This window comes from Mugil cephalus, chromosome 9 (assembly GCF_022458985.1).
Source record: "Mugil cephalus isolate CIBA_MC_2020 chromosome 9, CIBA_Mcephalus_1.1, whole genome shotgun sequence".
Lineage (NCBI taxonomy): Eukaryota > Metazoa > Chordata > Actinopteri > Mugiliformes > Mugilidae > Mugil > Mugil cephalus.
Genome location: NC_061778.1, coordinates 20052355 through 20076065, shown reverse-complemented (window position 1 = coordinate 20076065; position 23711 = coordinate 20052355). Strand labels below are relative to the sequence as shown.

Genomic DNA, 23711 nt, shown 5'->3' with positions numbered 1-23711 from the left:
ACACACGGTGCGCCGTCCAGACTAGTCGTACAGTACGGAGGACACGGCACATCGGAAACAAGGCAGTGAGAGTTTACTGGGATGGTGTAACACTGATCTCTGACATGAAAGTAAAGTATGCTGGCTGACATCCACACATTCCTGTCAGGACGAGGCCCACTCTCCCAGATTCCAAGTGAGTCAGCGCTCCAGTTCTCCTCTCCCAGTTTCACACCGGAACACACACGCACGCGAACACACGCACACACACACACACACACACGCTGGACAGCTTCATAGGTAAAGTAGGTCAAGATGATTACAAGATACAGCATGCTAACGCACATACTGAGGACTTACCTGCTGTTTCCTGAAATCTCTTATTTCCTGTGCCTCTGCTGCTCACTGGGGGCGTCTGGGCAGCTTCTGGGACACTGCATCTGTTGAACGAGAGGACAAAACTGACTGTTAGGGGAGGGGTGAGACAAAAATGGGGTTGAAAGTTGAAGAGCAGGTTTGAGAGACAATGGATGAAAGTTAATAAAGTGGTCTTTTTTTGTTTTTTTTTTTTTTTTAAATACAGAGAAGAGAAACTGTCTATAGGTGAGAAACAATGACCGACTGGAGTCAGGTTAGCTCCATGGCCCCAGCATTCGAGGTAAGACAACAGAGGGTACAAAGAGCTCAAAATTAAACCCTGCTATTGACTAGGGATGTGTGTATCGATCCACAAATATTGACACGTTCGATCTAGATGTGCGTTTTTTTAGAATCTATCTTCACATCAAAATATCGATCCCAAGTCCGCTTTCACAAGAAATATTAATACATTTGTGTCAACAGTCTGTAATCAGTTCCAATAAAGGAAAATCCGTAGTCAATATTTATGCAGGATACAGGTTTTCCTTCTGGATTCCTCTCTGCTCAACACTGATATGTGGACACACACACACACACAACAGCAGCCCTGTCCTGTCAGTCACAACATGACAGGAGAGAATGAATGAAGCTGCAGCGTGGCAGACATAGAAAGAAGCATCACCTGGAGTTATTTCACTTCAGCCAACGCAGAAGAAGTAACACGTGACCGGTGTCGAAAGGTAATGTGGCAACGCCGCAAATCTGAACAAACACTTGAAAATGAACCACACAGAAGAGCATGACGAGGTAGAGCCGAGGCGATTAGAGGAGGGGGGGATGCCCCCACACCTGAGAAAGACCTCTATGATGGAAACCCTTCAGAGAGATGGGCAACATCCAGGAATATATAGAGAAAACACATCACAGAGCCCATCACAGGTATAAACACAGAGATCATGTCAACGTGCACTTGTTTCTTAACAAAAACATATGAAATGATAAAGAATGTAGAATGAGACCACAAAGAATATACATATACAGATACAGAAGTAGGCGTCTAAAAGTATCGGTATTGGTTTATGGATATTAGCCTCGATATTACTACTGACCCCTTTTCTTACAATCTACTCACTCTGACTCCTTTTTCTGTGACACCTAATCATTCCTCGTGCTCAAAGACACAGTGATGATAACTTAAAAAATCACTGAGAAGGCACACAGCCAGAGAATGGATTTGGTGGAATTCATTTTCCAAGAGTGGAAACTTAAACAGTCAAGTAAAGGACAACAAGCAGGTGTGTTTGAAGAAACACTTCATTTGAACAACAGAAGTGGATAACAAAGATGATTTTTTCATTCTTCCCAGTTTTAGTAAAAGAAAAAATCATTGCACATAATGATTTGAGCTTTTTTGTAGTGGCTCAAAGTACTTGAAAAACACATTTATCATTGAGTGGAAGCACAAGGTTTCACGACGAAAATTTGAATTACTCAGATAATATAGTTTAAGTCACATCTACAGCGAAAAGTCGTTGAATCATTTAACACTCAAAATAAAAAGGCTTGTTGAGACAGTCCTGAGTGGTTAACGAAATTCTAGCTGTCCATGTATTCTCTCAATGGCCGGCTTTATGTTCGAATATGGGCGATTATTGACTGTGAATGTAGAAACTGAATGTAAAAGAGGCCAAATCGGGTGTAACTTGAAATGTTCAGATTAAACAGGAAGTGCAGGACATGAGCTCTGTATGTGGCGTATAGACGGAGAGGCCTGAGGCTGTCCGTAGGCCTCTCCGTCAGCTCAAAGAGCTGCGACTACGGAAAGCAAGATGTGAACCGAGTGATATGGAAAACAAATATACTGCAGGCAAAAATACACAGTGAGGACATACAGAACAAGCCGAGGACACGCAATGCACACGCTCTGATTGAGGCCAGTAAACTTCCTGTTTTTCCCCAGTGGTTAAGATGCTCTATCTTGTTTACCAGGGTGTAACGCAGAGAGGTTCACAAGAATAACCGCGGGGAGTGTGTGTCAGTCAGAGATGTATAAGCGTAAGAATATTTATAAGTTAATAACAGGACAGATAACGAATTCATAGAGAGAAAAATGACTCTTGCTTTGCAAAGAATCGGCTATAGAGGCAAATTTTTGTGTACAAGCGTGACAGTGGAACTTGGTGACCAATTCCAGGAAATGTGCCGTTTAACATGATAAAATCTCAGGCAAGAGACAGTCAATGTTTAACTCCCCAACTGGATTCGACTCAAAGCATCACATGATTCACAGCGAGTGTGTCTGTTACAGTGATTTTTGGAGAAATTTCTGGAACAAGACAGACAGAGGATTCACTATAGAGAGGTTCAGCTATGACGTTTTTGCTGGAGGGTCACCCCCCCGGGCCCCGTCTCAACGCTCTGGAAATGACTGTACTGTAATGTCAGTGGGTTTTTAGTTTGTTTTTAGGCTGGTGACAAAAATAACGCCTTTAATCGCGGACTCCAAAAATGATCTGTGGCTAAAAGGGTTTCTTCGAGCTGTGAGGTTATTTCTCAAAAGTGTGTTCTTCAGGAACAAGAAGACACAGACACCCAGATATTTTTCTCTTCAAGCCTTCATTTCCCTTAACGACCTATCATCTTTAAGTGCGAAGAACACATTATTAGAGCTAGGTCACATTAGGGGTTGAACGACATTGGATTTTTTGAAGTTGGCTAATAAATGGTGAAATTCGGGTCATCACACATAAGAACACAACAGAAAGTAATGGTTTGCAACAATGAAATCTATATTCCTGGCCTGCATACATCCTGTAGGGGCCTCACAAAAAGAACTTATGGAGGCTTGTCTGCAAGGTAACTCAAGCATGAAGATGGTGGCTCTGGGCCATAGCCCGCCTCAACACAATAAACACCATCAGCCTGACACTTCTAATATGCAGCAGAAAAACAAAACAATACAAAAGCATGGGTGTGCATTGCAGCATTACTTTTGTTGTAGTTTAGGACTGACTGGCACACTGGCTTCATCTTTAATGAAGTATTTCCATACACTTGATGAGCCGTTGCTAGTTTGCTGCAATGATCCACTGGACTCCTCATTGGTCAGTTGTCAGTGTTATTGTTGTCACGTTAGCGGCTAAATAGTCGACTTCATGTTTAAAGGGTCACGGCGCAACAAGTCGACTAGTCGGTACAACCCTCAGTCAACATAAAGAAAATGATTTATTAGTGCTGTCAAACGATTAAATTCTTTAATCAGATTAATCACTGGGTTGCCGTGGATTCATTTCGATTAATCACGATTAAATATCATACATTTTTAATCTATATTAATCATGTTTCATATCATGTTGCATAAGCAAACAGACAAAACTAACAGACACAGACAGAGTGCTGTATCTCCCACGTTTTGTTTTTAGAAAAAAAATATTCAACCTTAAAAGGCATCTTGTTTGGGAAAGTCTTCAAACGGTTACCAAAGACGCATTTACTGTGGGTAAAGAAGTGACTGCTACTTAAGTGAGCAACAGCGTAATGGCTAGGCTGGCCACGGAAGACAACAACATTAGTATAAGAAACTAAGCCACTCACTCAGCGAGAAGTTATTTCTGCGGGAAACGGCACAGGGAAAACAATTTCCAGCACAATGCACACAGCAGTGGTTGGTGACGTTGGCCTTACGTTTAATGTGCATCTAGTGCGGTCACTTGCGCAAAAGGAATCCACTGCACACACGCTCCAGTTTGTCCTGGACGCACTGACCAAGCATGCACGATATTTTCTCATCTTCAGAACCGCCCCGCAAATTATTGCATCTCTTATCAGTGTGCAACTTACTTGGATAGGGCTTTCTCTCTCCCCATAACCACACACACACACACACACACACACACACACACACACACACACACACACACACACACACACACACACCCTTCCTCTCCTCCACCCATCCCCTGGTACGGGAATGTGAGGAATGCACAATCCTAAAATGACTGGGGGCTTCGTCAACAGCCAAGTCTCTCCTGTCCCTCACCTTGAGGCTCTGCCAAACACTCAGACACGCACCTCATCTGCCTATATGCCCTTTGTCGCACAATGAATGGGTCATGTGTGTCATTCACGGAGCATGTTTTCACCTCCTGCTGTTCTCATAAATATCCCTAATTTCCTTACATCCCTCAGGCCACAAATGCTAATCAAAGATCCTATTGTAAGCAGGTGTCTTTTGGTAGCCTTCGGGGTTGCATAAGAATACAAATGTCCCAGAGGGCACTCCCCTTCTCACACCACCATTGTCTCCTGACTGTACCTCACAATGAGGCAACCTCAGAGCCTACACATAAATACAGTCTATCATGTCAACAAACAGCTAAAAATACCTGAGAACTGTGCAAGGAAAGAAAAACTTTTTTTCTTTGTTTCTACCACGGGTATGAATGGAAAATAAAACTTTGAGACATTAACTACAACTTTTTTTTTTAAGACAATGAGCCCCATCACGCAAAAGTAGCGCAAGAGGAATTCACTAGAGCACACATTTCATGCACTCCACAAACCAAGTGTAGTCAGTGGCGCTATTACATTTGACTATGCGTCATCACTGCCCTACCATAAACAAAAGGCCACTGTCTGTTCATTTCTAAAAACAATTCACACCCATTCATTAGCACAGTGGGATGTTTATAAATCTCCGTCACAGAAAAACATGGGAAACTCACACACACATGATACTACGGTTATCAGAGTCTGAAGTACTTTACTTAGAAGTCTTTCAGTCAATGCATGACTCCTGTCTGAGTCCACCCACGGCCTTTACGCACTTCTTCCCCCATTTCCCTTTTAGCTACTTGCTTCAATCTCTATTTATAGTCCGCTATTGTGAAGCTGCCCTTAGGTGGGTGGAGAGCAAGTGTATCTATGTGGATTCTCAAAAGTTTCTCTCAGACACTGTAAATCAGTTACCTTCCGACAGTGTGACAGAGCAAAGTCTACCTCAGCCTGGGGTAGCGCAGCGGATCACTCACAAGTTTATTAATTACAACGCAGGCAGACGCAGAACGACCTCTAACTAAAAGCAGACAGTTTTACAGGACAGAGGAGACGACAGAGGTGAAAACGAGACCGAGGGGGACATAACGTCTTGACACTGTACTAAACCAAGCACACACAGAGAACAGGAAGTTAGAAGACGTCGCCTTGTGGTAAAATATAGTTCAACCCTAAAGAGATCACGTTTCTCAAAATGGACTTTTGTGCATACGGTCTATTCTGGAAATCATCCAAAAGATTAGCGAGTATTTCACCAACTCCATATGTTCTCTGTGGCCCACTACACACCACCCCGGCCACGTTCATTTAACGTGTAATAGGCTTAAAGCTTGGCAGTTTTCCGCAACTTCTTCATACATTTGTGAAGGAATGTAGAAGTAACGTCAAGCGGCAAGTGGAGGCGCCTCGGCGCGCCCCGCGTGCTGAGCCATACGCACGCATGCGAAAGACATCACAAGGCTCGACTCATGCTCACAACAGAGTTTGTGTGGGACAGAGCGTGCGTGTGTCATCAGCTGTTGCAGAAAGGGACCCGCGCGGTGAGAAAGTGTTGCCATAGCGATGCGAGGCTGAGGTTCTGAACTCTCGGGTTACAGAGCCGAGGCTCGAGCCCCCGAGGGATGTCATAACCTGACGCTATCTGTGCATCGCGGGGCGGCTGCTGCGGTTAACGCACCGAACTGTCTGCTAGGAGACGACCAGCAGCCGCAGACGTGCGCTTGTTTACCTGTTTATTACAGGTGGTACGATATTATGTCATCGTAACGTGGATTGAATAATTAAAAACAGTGTTTTGTGCCAATTTATCACCACGTCAGAAGGTCTTTTTCCCACTCACTGCGTGTTTGGCTGAAGTAAAACAACTGGCAGGCTCGATTTAGAATTTTTTTTTTTGCTTATTTATGTGCACTTAGTCTCAAAGTCAGTGTGTTGTAGTCAGGGAACTGTAACACTGAGAAACATCATCTTCAACATCATAAAGGAAAGAAAAAACAAAAACATATGCCACCTCATATCAAAAAGTCAATAGTATACCGGTGTTCCAGCTATAGATAGCAACATGAAATGTGATAACAGACACTTGAGTTTACTGCACTGACGTTGCCCTCATTAGATGTTCTACTGACTATGAAAATAAACAGTCTCAGAATCCGGTGCTTAAATGAAGATTTATTCTGCCGTCAGACTGGACTGTATTTCAGCTCCACCACCACAGCTGTGAAGACTTTTTCCAGGTTGAGATTAAGTTAGCTGACTGCTAGCTTAGGCGTCCCCGTGTTTTCATATGGGCCGCGTCTAGCCAGGAATGTGTTCCACAGCTTATCTCAGATTAGCTTTCCATCCACGCTAAACCAAATGTCATCATGCTTGTTTTTGCAGGGGAGTTCGGAAATTGCACTGGTTATAAAAAAAAGGTTATGCATTAAGCACTGATAACTTAGAAACAGTTGTTTGTCCAATGTGAGCGCTTGCTTTTGTGCATAATTAAACTACATCACAGGGTTGTTCTACTTCTTGTAATGAATTGTTTCATTGGACATTTTCAGTGTTTGACATGCTTCTCTGGTATCTGATCATTTGTAATGCTGATAAGCTGAATGTCTTACTGTCACAATGTCCTCAACTCTTTTGCACGGTCTGACAAACAACCTTTTACGCAAGAAGATAGCAATTCAGAACCGTTTTGCCAGCATACATACTCGGTCTGTTTTTCTGCTGCAAAATGAGGAAAGTTTTCAAGTCGAACATGTCACACCCTCACACAAGTGTGACACCAGCACAGAGCGGCTTGAAACACGTCTCACGTCGGTTGAGTCTGCACTTCCACCACACAAAACCGACTGAAGATGCTATGATGTTTTAGTGGGGTTTTTCTCAAATTTCCACCCAAAAGTGACTTGAGAAAGTGGAAGCTTGTATGCCTGTAGATTCACAGGTTTAATTTGAGATCGCAGAGCGAAAGGAGGCGCGTCACACCCGCCACAGACTTTTGGTATCGGTCCAATTAGATACACGCGAAGGTGTTTCCAAACACATCTGAAGATGACTACACCTAGATGCACACAGGGTTTGTATGTAAGATATTTTACTGTACATCCTCCAGCAATGCTCCCCAACTCTCTCAGGCTGTATTCACGGCATTCTTTAGCAAGTCTCGGCCTGCTGCGCAGAAAAGCAGAGAATCACAGGAGGCCACTCTCACCTCAGAGTCAGTCACATTCCTGTATGTGGCAATCTCCATTTCCAAGTATAATTCGATGATAAGCAGCACAGTTACATTTGATTTAGATTCCTAACTGAACATCCTCTTCTCTCGAACAGCGGCTTGAACAGCAGAAGATGAATTGCGCTAAGATAATGCAACTATGATCCTAAAAGCTAGCGGACTAATTGTAAAAAAAACAAAGAGCACACGCCTATTCACACAAACACAAAAGAAAAATAGACCTTTACTGTCTACCTCTCATACTGCTCTTTGAGAGGATGTTATGTAAGCCTTACGCTGTAAGAAGGGGTGATTAGATTAAAAGTATAACAGCAGGAAATGTGAATGAGAGAATGAGATGGGGAGAGAGAGAGAGAGAGAGAGACAGAGGGAGAGGGAGAACGGGGTTGGCACAAATGATAAGGGACAATTGCAGCACAGGCAGGTGTATTAATCCACACAAAGATGCTGACAAGAGAACGTTAAATTAAATCTGCAAAAGTGGGTCCCATAAAAAGAAATGCACAGACTTCACATGAACGCGTTTTTCTAACACGCTCACTGAAAAACAGCGTTTCATCCGAGGCTACTTCACGGCTCATCCCCTGAGTGCTAAATAACGCTGCCAGTTAGGCCTAATGTATAAAAAGTGGTGAAAGACAGCAGGCAATCACGGACAAAGTGGATCTCAAAACGCCCTCGGCAGGCAAACATCAGCTGCATTTGCTCAACGCACAGAGAGCCTGTCAAACACAAACTGAACACAAACAGCTGTAGTAATTATTCTCAAATCTGTAGATCAAATCTCTTGGACTGAAAACTCAAAAACATTAACAGAGGACTGCTGCTATTATTTTACCGAGATATTAATCTTTCACGGTAGTATAGTCCCTATTGCATGCCTCATATATGAGTATTATGGCCGTGTGGTGGAAGAGAGGCTAAAGAGGCTGAAGTGTTGACTTTCCCACACTGTTCACCCAGTAAGGATGAGAACACCCTGGTAGTGATTGTTTCACTTGAAATCCAACTTTTTTCGGACTAGAGCCAAAACAATGAAAAATATATCATTGTTACAGAGTGCCCTGCATCTCTGGCTTAACCGCGCTGCCGTATACAGTTACACCCTGAAGTTCTGACGTGCTCATCTAAGAGCTGAAGAGCCGCTGAGGCCGAGCATGCTGATAATGATAGAAAACGTATTGTTGTTCTGATTAGTGACACTAGAAACCCTGCTGCTTTGTAACGTCAGCCTGGTGATATCAGCCACAAGGACCGAACACTTTGAATTTCACCGTCACTGAGACATACTTTCGGTCCAACTGCAGTCCACCTTTCTCTGTCTCTACTTCACAACTAAATATGACATATTGTTAATCATGTTCATGTCTAGGTAGCTCAATCCAAATCCATGTCAGAAATCAGAAAGTGACCACTCTTTGCGAGACAAATTTGTACAGTCACTGACATATGAAGCAGGCATCACCACAGTTAAAAAACTTCTCGTCTTTCTCTGAAACACTTGTTTAGAATTCTGCGTTCATTTGTGCCCAGCTTCTCAGAGAGGCCTGCTTTGGGACTAAATCTGGCTTGGAGTAAATAGCTGCATTGTTGGCTGATGTCTGTAGAGTGACGTCAGTTAGCCTTATCAGTGTTTTCTAACTTTACCTCAGTGGGGACCTGACAGCAGATCCTGCCCAGCCGAGGGCAGCCAGGACCAGTGCCTGATCAAAATAACATGAAATGCATGAAACGGGACAGAACTATTCCCCAAAGTGGTAGAAAAACTGAAGAGGCAGAAAATATTGGCCAACTCTATTGGGAAATGTTGCTTTCTGTAATATGTTGTTTGGCCCTCAGGTTATCCCTCTTCAGAGATTAAAGTGCCTCGGGTTATGTTGGGAGTGATTGCTATGAATAAAGTCCACTATCATGGAGTTATGTGTAATATTATATCATTGCTCTATAGTCATGTAAGTGATTACATTTTCTGGAAATCAAAGGCAAAATGGCTCATAGCTAAACAAATCACATGCAATTTCAGTTGTTGGCTAATCTGGAATATTACATTTTATAAACCAGTTTGCATCCAAAACTACCATAAAGCACAGGTGTGAGTTGCAACATTAGTGTGCAATGAAAATAATAGATGGTCTGAGGAGAATCTTTGAGGCAAGACGGTTGTTATGGATGCAGCTCCGCTCACAACATTAAGAACACTAAAATGCTGACCAGCTCTACAACCACAAACTGAGCCCAAATTAAACTTTAATTCCCATTGTTTATTCAGTGGTATTACTATGAATGATCAACAGGGAGAGCGGGTGCAAGAAAACAAAGCGTAAAGACATTAAACAACTGTTGTTTCATTAAAACAAATAAAAAGACATATTAGATCAGATCTTATACTGTTTTACCAGAAATGCCAAAATCTGAATTCAACCTACAAACATACTGTCAACGTCTAAAGTTAAACTGATTAGTTGGGACAAACACTGCGTCTGAACAAATTAAAACGAAGGGTTTTTATGAAACCTCTTCACTCCAACAAAACCAGGAGAAAATCACATAGCCTGACCGCCAAACAGCATATCGAGAACTGAGCCTTTTGGTACAGTTCACAATGAAACACAGACGCAAGACTAATATGATTATGACAGAAAAGCTGACTACACAAATCACTCTTCAAAGTTTCACATCCTCTTTATTTGGCCCTGCTGTCCATTTCTCAACCATATAACAGACAAAGCTGTCGTCAGTGGAGTAGTGTCACAAGGGTCACTTCGACCACTTTTATAGATTAGTGTTTCCTAAAGTTAGAAGCAGGATCAATGGCTTAAAAAAAGATCCGGTAAATAGTACTTGTATGTTAAAAAAAAACAAGAACGTTTCAGTCTTTTTTTGCCCAAAACTAACATCTTTCCCAAGCAACAGGAGAATTACAACCAGGCCCTTGAGGCACCAGGCTCACTTCAGTTAGACTCTGGTATGATCACAGCTACCTCTGTAGCAGATCAACAAACACACTCTGGTTGGAGATCTCATGAGCCTGGTGTTGCCTTGTTTATTGGCACAACAATGCAGACAAAGAAACGAATCACTGACACGAAAACAATGTTTTCTGGAAAGACTTTAAAGAAAACTTGAAAAATTTGATTTTTTTTTTTTTTTTACACCACAGCTGACAACACATGGTTTGATCAGCTTTAAGGCAACATTAGATATAATCGTTTTATACAGACGTGCTATTTTAGGAGTGTCGAGAAATGTGGGTACTCTGGATTAGCTCGCATTCTTAAGTTGTGTCAACATTTTTATGGCTGACCTAAGCAACAATAACTGTGACACTCACTCGTCAAAACTGTTGAGCGGAGTTCGGCGTGACGTCCTAGCGCTAAAAAATCAATCAAATAATTGGAAAAGAACGCGCGGAGACTCACCTTTACTCGCTCTCTGGCGTGAGGTCGCTGAAGAACACACGAAACAGCTGAAAGTTAATGTCGCTGCTACGTCTCAGCAGGCGCACGCAGAAGTGTCGGATACAAAGAGCCAGCGTGACGAGCACTGCGCAGATACTGAGTCTCTCCAAGAAGGTGGATCTCACAGGTGGACAGTACCGCGGTACGCTTCCTGTTTGTTTCAGAAGGTGAATCACCGCCGATGTGCTTCCCTCCGTTCCCCTCACCACTATAAAGCCACAGCGCCTACGAGAAGAACAGGACATCCGGTAAAAAATCCTCGACAATAAAACCTCTCGCTGACATAAAGGGCTAATACCGGAGGAAATGTTTCCTGGGTAATGGGAAAACGCGGTTAGAGGCTACATTAGGAACTACAAAGAGAGGACACTATCTACAGTGAACGCTTGGAATATGGGGCATGGCCTATAGGCTAGATATGAACTGATAGTATCTCCAGATAGCTCTTCTTGGAACCGGTCCACTGAAGCTGAACAGCCAGGAGTAGGCTAGGCTTTTTCTTGGGTTTCGTTGGGGTTTTATGCTTATTTAAATACATATCAAAACACTGACGGGTAAAAATTTGTAGGACTCCAGCTTAAGATAGCCAACTCCCCACAGACTAGTTTTTCTTTTATGTATCAACACAACATGGGTCAGATCTTGTTTTTTTTTTTTTGTTTTGTTTTTTTTATGTGATGGCATCTCATTTTACCTGAAGGCATAGCTTATAAGAAACAATGATGTGTATGTATGTATGTATGTATGTATGTATGTATTTGTGTGTGTGTGTGTGTGTGTGTGTGTGTGTGTGAGAGAGAGAGAGAGAGAGAGAGAGAGAGAGAGAGAGAACATACACTGTTTACATATATACATTTCCCGGTGTTATGACTGTTTGTCTGAACCAGAGACCTATGAGGGTATGCAGATTTACTAAGGTAGATCCAGTTAACACAAGTACAGCAGTCAATTCAAAGCACGAGCTATAAGTTTTACTGTTTTGCTTGTGTGCAGGGTTTTCACGTAGGCCTATACAAGCTGGGGGCGACTCCCCAAAATAAAAAATAAAAATAAAAATAAGCACACTTGAGCAAAATGTGCTTTTCTCAAAGTGACGTTGTAGGGCTTTTATTATGAAGGCCACGTCTTCTTTGAGGTGGGATTGTTCTGTCTGTGCCTCATTTGACGCACTTCTCCGGTTGAAGCATGACGAATAGCCGGCTTTCCTCCAGGAATTTCATATCTCCATCAGAGATTCTAGGAAATAACTTCACTCGGATTACTATGTTTTTCAACACTCTTCTTAAGAAAGATACACGCATACGTTGTCAGGAAACTCATCATTTAAACAGCAGCCGACTAATAGCTTAGTATAAGAAGCTATACAACCCGTTATTGATTGTAGGGCAGCTCATATAGCGTAATTTATTTTTTGCTATGCCCCCTTTAGATTGGTATTAAGTATTTCTCCTTAGGTCCATATAAACTCTACAGCAGGCTTTGACGGTAAATTGTGATGTTTGCTGCCATCTAGTGACCAAATGGGTTATTACTTATTTATATGGGATTACTGTGCATAATTCACATGCGAGAGTAACAGACTACGTTTGTTTGTTTTGACAAAAGTGTGAGTCTAGAACTTAAAATCGTGTTCGCATAATTATAGATATACAGGGTTCACCCGTTCCATAGTGAAATGCCTAACAAGAGATGCCGACACAGTCTGATATCCGGGCCTCAGAGCTGCTCCACCAAAGCAGTTCATGGAGTTCAGCTGCAGGAGAGATTAGCTTCTGCATTGGAAATGTGCAGCATTATTACTGATTTGACTTCGGGAAAAAGGCTAAAAAGTACTCCAGATATATTTTGTTTGTAACCACACAAAATATGTTTCCCTCAACATACTGAAATCGACAGTAGCCTAGTAGTAGTAGGTAGCTTAGTATATACTATATGTATTTTTATATATTTTTTTAGGGTATCATAATAAGGTTGTTAATAAGTGGGCTGTATTAACAGTGTTCCAGTAAGCTGTGGCAGTGAGAGCTTGTGACTACATGGTTATTGTTCTCACATAATAACCAATAAACATGTGAGTTGATCTTTCGGCATCTGTTACATATCTTCAATTAAATATCCTGCTGTATTCAGGGACTTGTGTTGGCTGTGTTTTTTAGTATTTTAATGCTGTATGTGCTTAGGACAACACATTGTGTGGTTTGGGTTCATTTAAACAACGCGAGTCATCTATTAATGTAATAGCAAGTTCTATTCCACAAGAGGGCAGCAAAGACCTACACAGTATATTTACATAAACAGTCAGCGTCAAGGAAGATCCGGTGATTAGATTTTCATTGTAAACGTACTTACGTTAACGCTACTTCTATAGAATAAACTGTTAAAATAAAAAGCTAAACTACTAGTTAAGTTATTCAGATGCTGCTCATTTATATTGGTATATTACCATGCCGACCTACAATAGGCCTAAAGTTTCACAGGATTATCAGGTTAGATCATGATCAGAACCATACTACGAATTATCACTGGTTATGTGCACTTAAGCAATATCCTTGAACAATTTTCCTGGACCTCATCAGAGAGGTAGAAGTTAGTAATGTGCCATGTGTTTGACCTACCTGTGGGCGGGGTTAAAGGCTCTGCCTTAAAGTCCCCCTCATAATGTTCTCATTGTCTGAAATTTGCTAAACTTAAGCTGGGCTCAAAGGGAGCAGCCTATGTAGTATAGCTCTGGGTCCACCATGCTTCCATTACTGCTCCTTTTATTCAATTAAATGTACCCTAACTCAGTCCAAACCCACACTGTGCATAATCTCATCACAGACGATAAGCATGTAATAAAAAGCATATTTAACTTGAAAGGGTACCTTATGCGAATGCGTATAATTATGGATATCAAAATATAATCATTTGTTTAATTGTGAGGCCTTGCCAAGATGTCGACTATGTAATTGCTTGAAAGATATATAGCTGAAGTTGGACTGCAGTGTTGGAGATGTGACCCGGGATTGTGTTTGGCATGTTCATTATGGCAGGACCAGGGTCAGACCTTTAGCCAACTTCCTGTTTTCCATGTGTATATTTTATCCTAAAGAGAGATACAATGTTATTTTAAAGAAATTCACCTTTATAATGTAGCATTATAATACACATTTAATGGTGAATATTACATAACAGCTTAAAACCGACTGATTCCCTCATATGAATTCAAGTGTGTCATTAAGTCATATCTATCTCTCCTGAAATTTGATTCCTAATAGGGATATTATGAAATGTAGGAAACCCTGAGAGTATAAATTTGAAGGCAGTTTGGAATTGTTTTGCTTTATGTAAGCTTGGTGTTTGGTATTCATATCCGAATGACGTGTATTTCTATTACTGATAGAGGGTTCGTGTATAACCGGCTTTCAGTGCTTATATGTCTCACAGCATCCCCTGAGTCTGACCAAGAAGCTGTTGTGCTTTATTATACAGCCTACATTATCAGAAGAACAGGTGCTGGCCCTTAATGATCCCAGTGGGAATTTGGTTTCATCTTTGATAAATTGGTATGTTAACAGGAGAAGAGTTATCCTAATAGCTTCTTGTTGCCAACCCTGCGGAAGTTTTTAGAGGGGCGAGAAAGAAAGGGGCTTTAAAAATAGGCTCCATCAGTGCACGATGGGAAAAGACCTGCCATTTAAATCCCGACAAAGCAATTTGCAGCTCATAATCAAGAGAACGGAAACATTTTATCGCGTTTCCCTTTGCAGTATAAGTTGGCCACTTCCGCCTCTCCGCAGCAGAAATTAACATGCTAGCCCGTTGGCGCATAAACAGTTATTGCTTAGAAGTGGTATCGCATTACTAAAAACCTGTTTGTTTGGTCAAGATTTACTAATTATCTGGTTGAACTGTGTTTCCCGCATCTAAATCGTTTAGTTTAGATTAGATGGCAGTATAGTCCAAAGAAAAATTAATAAATAAAATAAACTACCTTAGTTTTAGAAAGTCTCCAAAGTTTATCTATCCTATTTTAATATAGTATATATATATATATATGCCATCATTTAGACTAATATATATTGGCAGACACTTTTTATTAAGATCTCCCCACCTCTCCTCTGAAGATCCGTCATATTGTTCATGGCTCTGTGACATCTGAGTGTCCCGGTGGTGGCTGCAGGGTATAGAGAGGTCAGTGCGTGATGTGTTTTTCTCTGTGAAGAATGACAGTCCATCTTTTCCTTGAATAGATGGCACTCGCGCGTATTTATAGATATGGTATTTCTAGACGTTTGATGAACCTTTGTTGACCAGAGATTCAGGGAACAAACGCGCTGTTCCTATTTAGAAACTGTAGCCGTGTATCAACACACAATATTGCCATTATTTTCGACTTATTAAAGAATTATTACATGTAATCCATTGTTTCGCGGGACTGTCATTAAGATACGGATCAGCAGTTGTTGAAAACATCACGTAGATCGCCTGGGCAAGTTGGAGATTCACCAGGGGACGCGTTCAGAAAATAAACAGTTCTAAATTAAGTAACGCCATAGAAATAGCGCAGATACGCAGGAGACACATTGGAACTTGTAGTATTCCTGCTCCTTCCAGAGAATATGAAAAAAACAACAAAAAAAAAAAACTCTTGCCGATTTGAACAATCGCCGGATTTTCTGCGAATCAAATCTCTGCATATTTTCCTGTTTGGAGCAGATGTATACCAAACAGTGGTGACCCCTACTCTCCTTTTCAATGGGTTTGGGGTGATGTGCGCAGCGTCTAAGTAGAAACTGTTGCTCTTCAATCTCAAACATTAACGAGAATGCCAAGAATTCAATTGTGTGCAGGCATTGGGAAACCTGCAACCTGCGCGTGACATGACCGGCCGGGTCGCATCGCCGAAGCCCTGTGGAGCATGCAAACTGTCATCCTCACAGCGAGCTCAGGTACGCTCCTGCATGTCTATATGTGTGTGTGTGCGTTTATGGCGAAGAAGAAGCGAGGGTCAAATGCGTTGCTTCTACAATGAGTTGACCTCATTCGTCTTGTTGATTATAATCTGTCATCTCTGAGAGCACAACAAAGGATACAATCATGGTTATTCAGAAAGCGCTATGCGGAAAAGACGCGTGGAAACAAACCGCACACTGCGCAAAACCCTTTCACGTCACGGACAAATAATCGAGGATTTATAGAAACATGCGTTCAACGCCTACGGACGTGCACATTTATCACTATGCTGCAAATCAACTCACACGATTAGGCTATGCATGATCTTTATAATTGTTATTATGTACAACGGAATAGTGAAACCAGGAAGTTGGATAAATAATTTAATATTATGGATTTGATATACGTTTTTTTTATCAGGTAGTAGTATGAATACGCACTAATATACAGTTAATATATATGTGCTATAGAACTATATAAATATCCAGGCTGACTGATCATTCTAAAAGAAGTCTATATTACAGCAGGCTTGTGTCGGCTGGCCTTGTGTGCCTCAGCCCCTGAGACATCCTGTATGCAGGCCCATTGTTCCCAGTCGCCTGGCTGAACTGACAACCTTTCCGCGCAAATGCACACCTGCCGCGCTCGACTCGACGTGTTTGTCCTTCACAAATATTTTTGTGCATTTACGGTATTTACAGAGAAGAAGTCAGGACTGCACATTTGAACACAAGAGGCACGTGCGTCTGCAAACGCGTTTACTGCGCGCGCTCTATGTGCCGTAGAGGCTGAGAGAACTTTAGCGACCGACGCGGGACAAAACAAGATAAAGTGTAAAATCTGCCATCGCGGGGTTTACAGGCTGTGTCTGCCGGCTGTGTGATACTAAGACGGCATGTGCCAACAATAAATCCCACTTGTCCGACGCTGCAATCGACAGCGCTTCTTTTTCTCTTTGCCGCACAAATAACTAAACGGGATAAATAAATATCCTGTAAAGCTACTGTATTGGCAGGTGCAACTTTAAAAATCGTATATTTTTTTAATGTCTCTCAGTCTATAGTTGTGTAAAGGCTCGTTACACTCCTGGAATCATTATGTCTTGTAAAGCACTTGTATTTATTATTTTTTGGAAGTTATGTTTAGAATACACTTGCCGTTCAAACACGGCCTTATCTCCTTATTGTTTACAAAACATTAATGTGAGGAAGCTGAGAATGTACACAGCTACATTTCAGGCTTGCCCCTGCACACAGGCGAATGGAGAAGTGTAGGTGTGACTCCCGAGACCGTGGCTGTTGATTAGCCCCGATGATTTGGCGTCGTCATGATGTGTTTCACACAGGCAGGTGGCTGCTGTGGACCATTTTATCAGCGCCAAGAAGAGGACGCCATGTTTACAGTAGGGTCCATTATTAAGCCCGTCCGCACTTTCAGTTTCATCTGTCTGATAATGGCTGCATTAAGAATTTGTCCGCATGTGATGAACTGCAGATGTTCTCCCATTGAGTGCTTAATGCACTTCTTTTAACGTTTAAATAAATAATAAATATCCAGTGAAAGCCTGTCAACAAAAGATCATGTGCCTCATCCGCATGTTTGACCACAAAGACACATTATCTGGACTTTATCAACAACGAGTAACCCATGAGGAAACTGCCGAGTCTATTTCACTTTGAAGAATTGCAAACATTTTATTTTTCAACAAAGTTTTATGTGACGTTTTTATTATTATTATTATTATTATTATTATTATTATTATTACAATCTAACGAGTATTAAGCGATTTTAGTGAGTCAAGCAAACAAAACAAGAAGACCTGATAAAAAAAGGCAGATAATAATTAAAACTAAGATTTAAATATTTGAATATGAACTCATTTTCCTATGGTTAAATTTACATATTGTAACATAACTTAAATTTCGCTTAGTCTTTCTTTTAGAGTTTCAAATCATCATAATTTTCAGAATTTGAATGTGTACCTTGGGGCGTTTAAAACACAATTTATTGTGAAAAGTGGTCAAGAAGGTACAACTTCAAGTAACGGATCTGGTACTTCTGCACAACAATAAATGAACCCCTGGTCATGTATCTTGTGGATTTAACATTATAAACTGTGATTGTTTTTAGGTAAATAAAGTTGTAAATATTTATGCAAATGGATTAATCAATATACTCTGTAATCGCTACGAATGGGGCCTCAGTTCGCTGACTCACTGATGTTCCTTACAGTATAAAACACATCCAACATTGTGGATTTTATGTTTTATTTTTTGTGCACTCGGATGATGAGCCTGTGTTTGACAATTGTTGCGGGGAAGACTGGGTAGATTGAGGTGAACGCGTGGAAAATCAAAAATTAGGAGATAGATGGGCTCGTTGTGTCTGAAGGGTGATCCCGTAACCTAATTTATAACGAGCTGTTGGATATGAAGCTGACATTCTGTAATTGGCCCGCTTTTAAAACAATAATGCGTAGCTATAACAGCCGTAATGTGTTGCCAAAACAGCAATAACTTTTAGTAATGATACACGCCTTGAATGTGAATGACAGCGGCACCAGTATTCCGATGAGCTGGGATAACGCACTAGTGATAATAGAGGGACAAGGTTGAGATCAGTCGCGTATTGAGTTCACTCAACATGTCTGTTTTTATCAAGAAGCTGTAAGATCCTTCGGACCCCAGAAAATAGTTCAACAGTCTAAAAGCCACTGGTCTGAATGCTTCAATTTAGTCCACCAGAAACTTTGTAAGAATCAAAGGATTCAGTTCACGCCTATTTGTGATGAAGGGTACACGGTTTTTATGACAGCATGCGATTATCAGTATAGTATAGTATATGTGTTTCATTATACTTCCTCTCTTTGTTGACTAACTTCCTAAATACATATGTTAAATATGTACGATAACTGTGTCAGAAGGAAAATCCCTAGTGCAGAATTTTAAACTGGCAACTCTTATTATTATTATTATTATTATTATTATTATTATTATTATTATTAGAGTAGTAGTAGTAGCAGTTGTTGTTCTTGTTGTGGTAATGGTTGCCCTACTGTCATGTACAAAAGAAAAATTAAATTAATTATTCGTGATTCATCAGAAAATTTGTTTTATACTGATTTTTTATTTAGTTTAACTTTTTTTGTGCTTGTAATTGAATTGTAAAATAAGAAGACTGTCATAGCCTCCAGTCAACGCCACAGATAAATGATGAAATATTAAGAAAAACATATCACAGTGACCTTAACGGAACAAGGAATACAGAGCTGGGAGAGTATTACATAAATGTTTTTGTTGAGCAGTTGTCAAGTAAATTACTCTAAGATAATTTCCTGAAGATATTCTATAGCCTGCGCAAACCAGTCGGAAATTTTCAACTTTGTAAATTCTACTACTTACTGTTCTGATACTGAATATTAATACTGCTGCTAATATCTAAATAGCAATATTTGAACAATTTTAATGAATGTAAATACATTAAACTAATGATGCACAACTGCATACATGTATACTACACTTTCAACGTGTCTGAATATCAGCCATTTTACGCGTTAGGTAGCTAATAGCGCCTAACTTCATCCAAGCCTGAACTACACTTTATAAGGACTATTTTCTCTTTTAAACAAGCTGCAGACTTGCTTATTGCTGATCGCTTATCTGCTGCAAACAGTGGTTACTATCACAGTCTACAGCATAAAACAGATTACTTCATGACCACTGTATTATTTTAAGAAATACAAGTTTATTAAGAAATTCACAAACCTAGAAAAGAGAGGAAAGTGCTAAGTAGAATGAAACATGGCCTCGACATGAATGAGACATAGCTAATCACATTTATAAAAAAATAATAATTAGAAAGATTAACAAAACCTGGCACTGGCTGGCGTCATATCGGAATTTACAACATACATACATATGTAATCAAGAAATATGAAAGCCCTGAATTGTATTTTGGCAGTCTGGTGGATCATTACGCACACTTTTGTAACCTAACAAAGGTCCCAACCATGACAGGGGTTGAAGTTTCACCGTGCATGCCTTACTCAAGGCCAAAATGAACTCAGATTCAATTACATATTAAAGCACTGCCTTAACTATAGCTCTTATGTCCACGTTTCATTCTGCAAGACTGTAGATACGCCGTGCGTAAAGTTGGGATACATTTTTACGCATACCAAAAATACAGGAGCATGGTCGGCAACGTCTATCCCCCTGAAAAAAATCCACAATTCATAATTATGACTAGGATACCGAGTTATGACCATCAGTCCAGATTTAATACAGACGAACGAAACGGCTCCGAGAAGTTGTACTACCTGGTGTGTCCTTTTTACTTCCCGTGTTTAAAACTGTAATATCTTCTCAATAAAAGCTCTTGTGTATCTCCCCATCGGTATTTATGGATGTCAGCTGGACCCAAATAGCTCGTCACAATGGTCTCTTCAAAAATACTGTTGGTTCTGTTTTGAAATCACAGGAATTAATGCTCAATCTTAGAGTCTTCTCTTTTACACAGACCATTTGGTAAACTTCAAATATCAATCCTCGTGTGTAACGCCGAGTGTTTGGTCTCGTGTTCCCAGTAAGAGCAGTGCATCATGGAGAGCTCCGCGGGCTGCCGGGAACAAGCGAATTGAAGGCCTGCACCGTTGCCGGAGGAAACTGGAGGCGGTGCGGCGGTGGCCGGGCTCAGTTGCTGGGCATGGTGCGGGTGCGCTGGATGGTGATGATGGCTCATGCCGTTGTAAGAGTTTACCATGCTGGGGAGCGCCATGCTCTGCACCCGGGAGTAGGGATTATATGACGAGGGAGCTGACAGTCCCTTCACGTTCACTGGACTCACGTTGCCACTTGTCATCTGACAGGACGTGTAGGACATCGGTGTCGGTGGCTGGCCTAACGACCAGGAGTTGTTCATGAAGCTAGACTGCAGGTACTTCGGCGGGGACAGGTAGCCATAGCCGTCTCCTCCGAACAAGGATTTCCCTGGCTGGAAGTGCGTTGGCGGAGGTCTGAAAGGCCGCTTCATCCTGCGGCGTCTCCTGTAGTTCCCCTTCTCAAACATGTCCTCGCAGGCTGGATCGAGTGTCCAGTAATTCCCCTTTCTCTCACCGCCGCCCTCCCGCGGAACCTTGATGAAGCATTCATTGAGACTCAGGTTGTGCCTGATGCTGTTCTGCCAGCCCTTTTTGTTTTTCTCATAGAAGGGAAATTTGCTGATTATATACTGGTATATACCAGAAAGAGTGAGGCGCTTCTCTGTGCTCTCCCGGATAGCCATAGCAATGAGAGCAACGTAGGAGTACGGTGGTTTCTGGGACGGGTCCGGCTTCTCGGGGACTTTGTCCTGGACCGGCTCCTCTTTTGGTCGCTCTTTCTCCTTGGTCGTGTTGGTGTCATGGATCATTAAGGCCATTGCGTCATCCTCCGGGTTTTGGTAAGTGGCCATCATCGCGCACTGCAAAACAAAATAAACAAGTCCACTCCAAACGTTGAGAAAAACTTTTTAGGACCTCGACTGTCGAAATGGTGTGTTCCACAACCTCAGGATGCACCAGGGGTCGAAAGCTGTCTCTCCAAACTGCATACAGAGAGGTATCAATTTTGCGGCTCCGTAGCTGAAATGCACCAGAGCTTCGTGTCTCTTCTACTGGGATTTCTCTAAACTGGTTTCTGATGGAGGCGCAACTCGAGTTGTGGTTGTGAGCCAGTAAGCCCAGCCCTTCTCTTTCTCTAGGGCCACTGACAGGCTGCTTTTGCTCCAATGCTCTCCACGGAGCGACGTAGTGCTTTGTGATTTGCGCGTATTTGAGTTCCGCCTCCAGTAGTTGCAGTCAATGAAAAAACAATCAGTTCTTCTGTTGACATGTGTATTTATTAGACCAAAATAGAACAATATGGATATTTAATATTTGCACTTAGTATGGAGAAAAATATATAGTGTTGGAAGAGTACAGAAAATCTGCATCATTTAAAGAAATTGCAGGAATTCGCATAGAATACGCTCAGGCATAAAAGCTTTATTGACATTTGTTTGCGTTGCTGTTTGGATTAGAAAGCATGCAAGCTTAACCATATATAAAGAAGGAAGCAAAAATGGCTTGACATGTTTTAATGCACAATACAGTAACCACAAAACGAAGTACTGAGGACAAATTAATTTCTTTTTAAACATTTCACATGTTTGAATGTATTTGTTACTCCGGGGCGTGTTTAATAATATCATTTTGACGCGAGCTTTTAACTGCAGACAAACGGTTTGAACAAAATTCGTTCCAAACGACTTAAGTCAATTGCCAGATATTTAACGAAGCTTTGCCAAACAGATACTCTCGCATCCTCACCAGAGACACATTTGCAAACGGCTGCTCCAAAACCTTGGTTAGCTGGTGCTGCTTAATTAGCTCACATAGGAGAGGGAAGTGCAGGGGGAGGTATACATTTCCCTGGCCACCCATGAGGGTCCCCTCGGCTTTCTCTGGGAGTGTATTTCCGTACTCTTGGAGACTGTGCAGGTGGAACAGCATTGGCATGTGTGTCATCACCCTGCAGCCAGACTGTAGCCTGGCTGCAGCAGCTGAACCGCGGTGAGAGCCAACCATCTCTCAACGTGCAATTACCACGGCCTCGCATACTCAAGCGTTAAAACGCCATGTTATTTCTTTCCCCAATGTCTTTTTCACATGTTTAAGACGGAGAACATTTCCCGATAATCTCAACACCACCGTAATGCCTTCGCTTTGAATGGCCTTGGTTAAAACGTGACACTGTTCAACATTTTAATTGATACATCTATCAAGAAAACACGAGGAATCTAGTTAGTCGTATCAAAAAGTGGCGATCAATAAAATTACATCAGTTACTTTTGCATTATAAATGTAAAATAATATAATAAGTTATGTTACATATAAAAGAAATGACAGCTTATTTAGACTTGTTGCATTAATCCCGAGTTGCACTGTGAACAAAAAAAACAACAACAACAGCAACAAAACAATATGGATTCCCTTTTTAAAGTTGTCTATTAATATACACTTTTTAATTAAATGCCTTGGGGATACTCTTTATGAAACACTCAAGTCAACAGTAACATGTCAAGTGGTTTGCAAGTTTGTGCAAATTAACTAGAAACCACACAATTGCACCCTTTGTATGACCCGCAATTTATTTAGGTTTACCTCGTGATTTCGGGAGTTGTTTAGTCTTCTTTTATTGTTGCAGAGAAAATCTGTGGTCTTCTCGTCTTCCCTCGTTCTGCTCTCAAACAAAAATAAAGAGAGTCGGGATCACCCAACGAAATCCCGAGGGACGAAGAAGTAATTTTTGTTTAAAATTAAAATATTTGTCGTTTTTATCACTATTTTAAAATGTTTATTTTCTCAAATATTTATAAATATATATTATTATAAAAAAGGAAAATTAAATGCCGCAAGTAGTCATCTTCTACGCTAATCAATTACTTTCTTCTAAATTATATGACATGGCTGTTTAGTGTTGTTATTATGTGCAAACAGTCCATTAACCCCTTCAAAAGGCTCCGGTGGCCCCCCGTGCATCAGCCCCTAAAACATTGTAGCAAGTAGCCTAAGGAGGCTAAAATGCTAAATATGCTACATTAACACTAATGTAGCCAGAAACGTTCCCCAGAAATGCCAGTAGGAATTTGTATAACTATTTAAGTGCATTTATTGCAGG

At 41.2% G+C, this 23711-nt stretch overlaps 2 protein-coding genes across 4 annotated transcripts in view; both read right to left on the bottom strand.

Annotated features, from left to right (window-relative positions):
- The window catches only part of pik3cb (phosphatidylinositol-4,5-bisphosphate 3-kinase, catalytic subunit beta), a 46757-nt gene extending 35338 nt beyond the window's left edge, over positions 1 to 11419 (bottom strand). Inside the window, exons 1-2 of one of the 3 annotated variants that reach the window (XM_047593922.1) lie at positions 11041 to 11419; positions 340 to 419 (exon numbers count right to left, since the gene is read on the bottom strand). The gene's annotated coding sequence lies outside the window, so the exon portion shown is untranslated. Of the gene's footprint in view, positions 1 to 339; positions 2188 to 11040 lie in introns of those variants that run through there. The other 2 variants (XM_047593920.1, XM_047593921.1) reach the window with 2 other exon arrangements.
- Positions 11420 to 19738: 8319 nt separating this feature from the next.
- On the bottom strand, positions 19739 to 21731 carry foxl2a (forkhead box L2a). Its single transcript, XM_047593198.1, has one exon. It carries the CDS (start codon positions 21466 to 21468, stop codon positions 20548 to 20550), a length of 921 nt encoding a protein of 306 aa, XP_047449154.1. The 5' UTR covers positions 21469 to 21731; the 3' UTR covers positions 19739 to 20547.
- Between the last annotated feature and the right edge of the window lie 1980 nt (positions 21732 to 23711).

Coding starts and splice junctions, on each gene's coding strand:
- foxl2a (XM_047593198.1), bottom strand. CDS start 21,468: ATGATGGCCACTTACCAAAACCCGGAGGATGACGCAATGGCCTTAATG.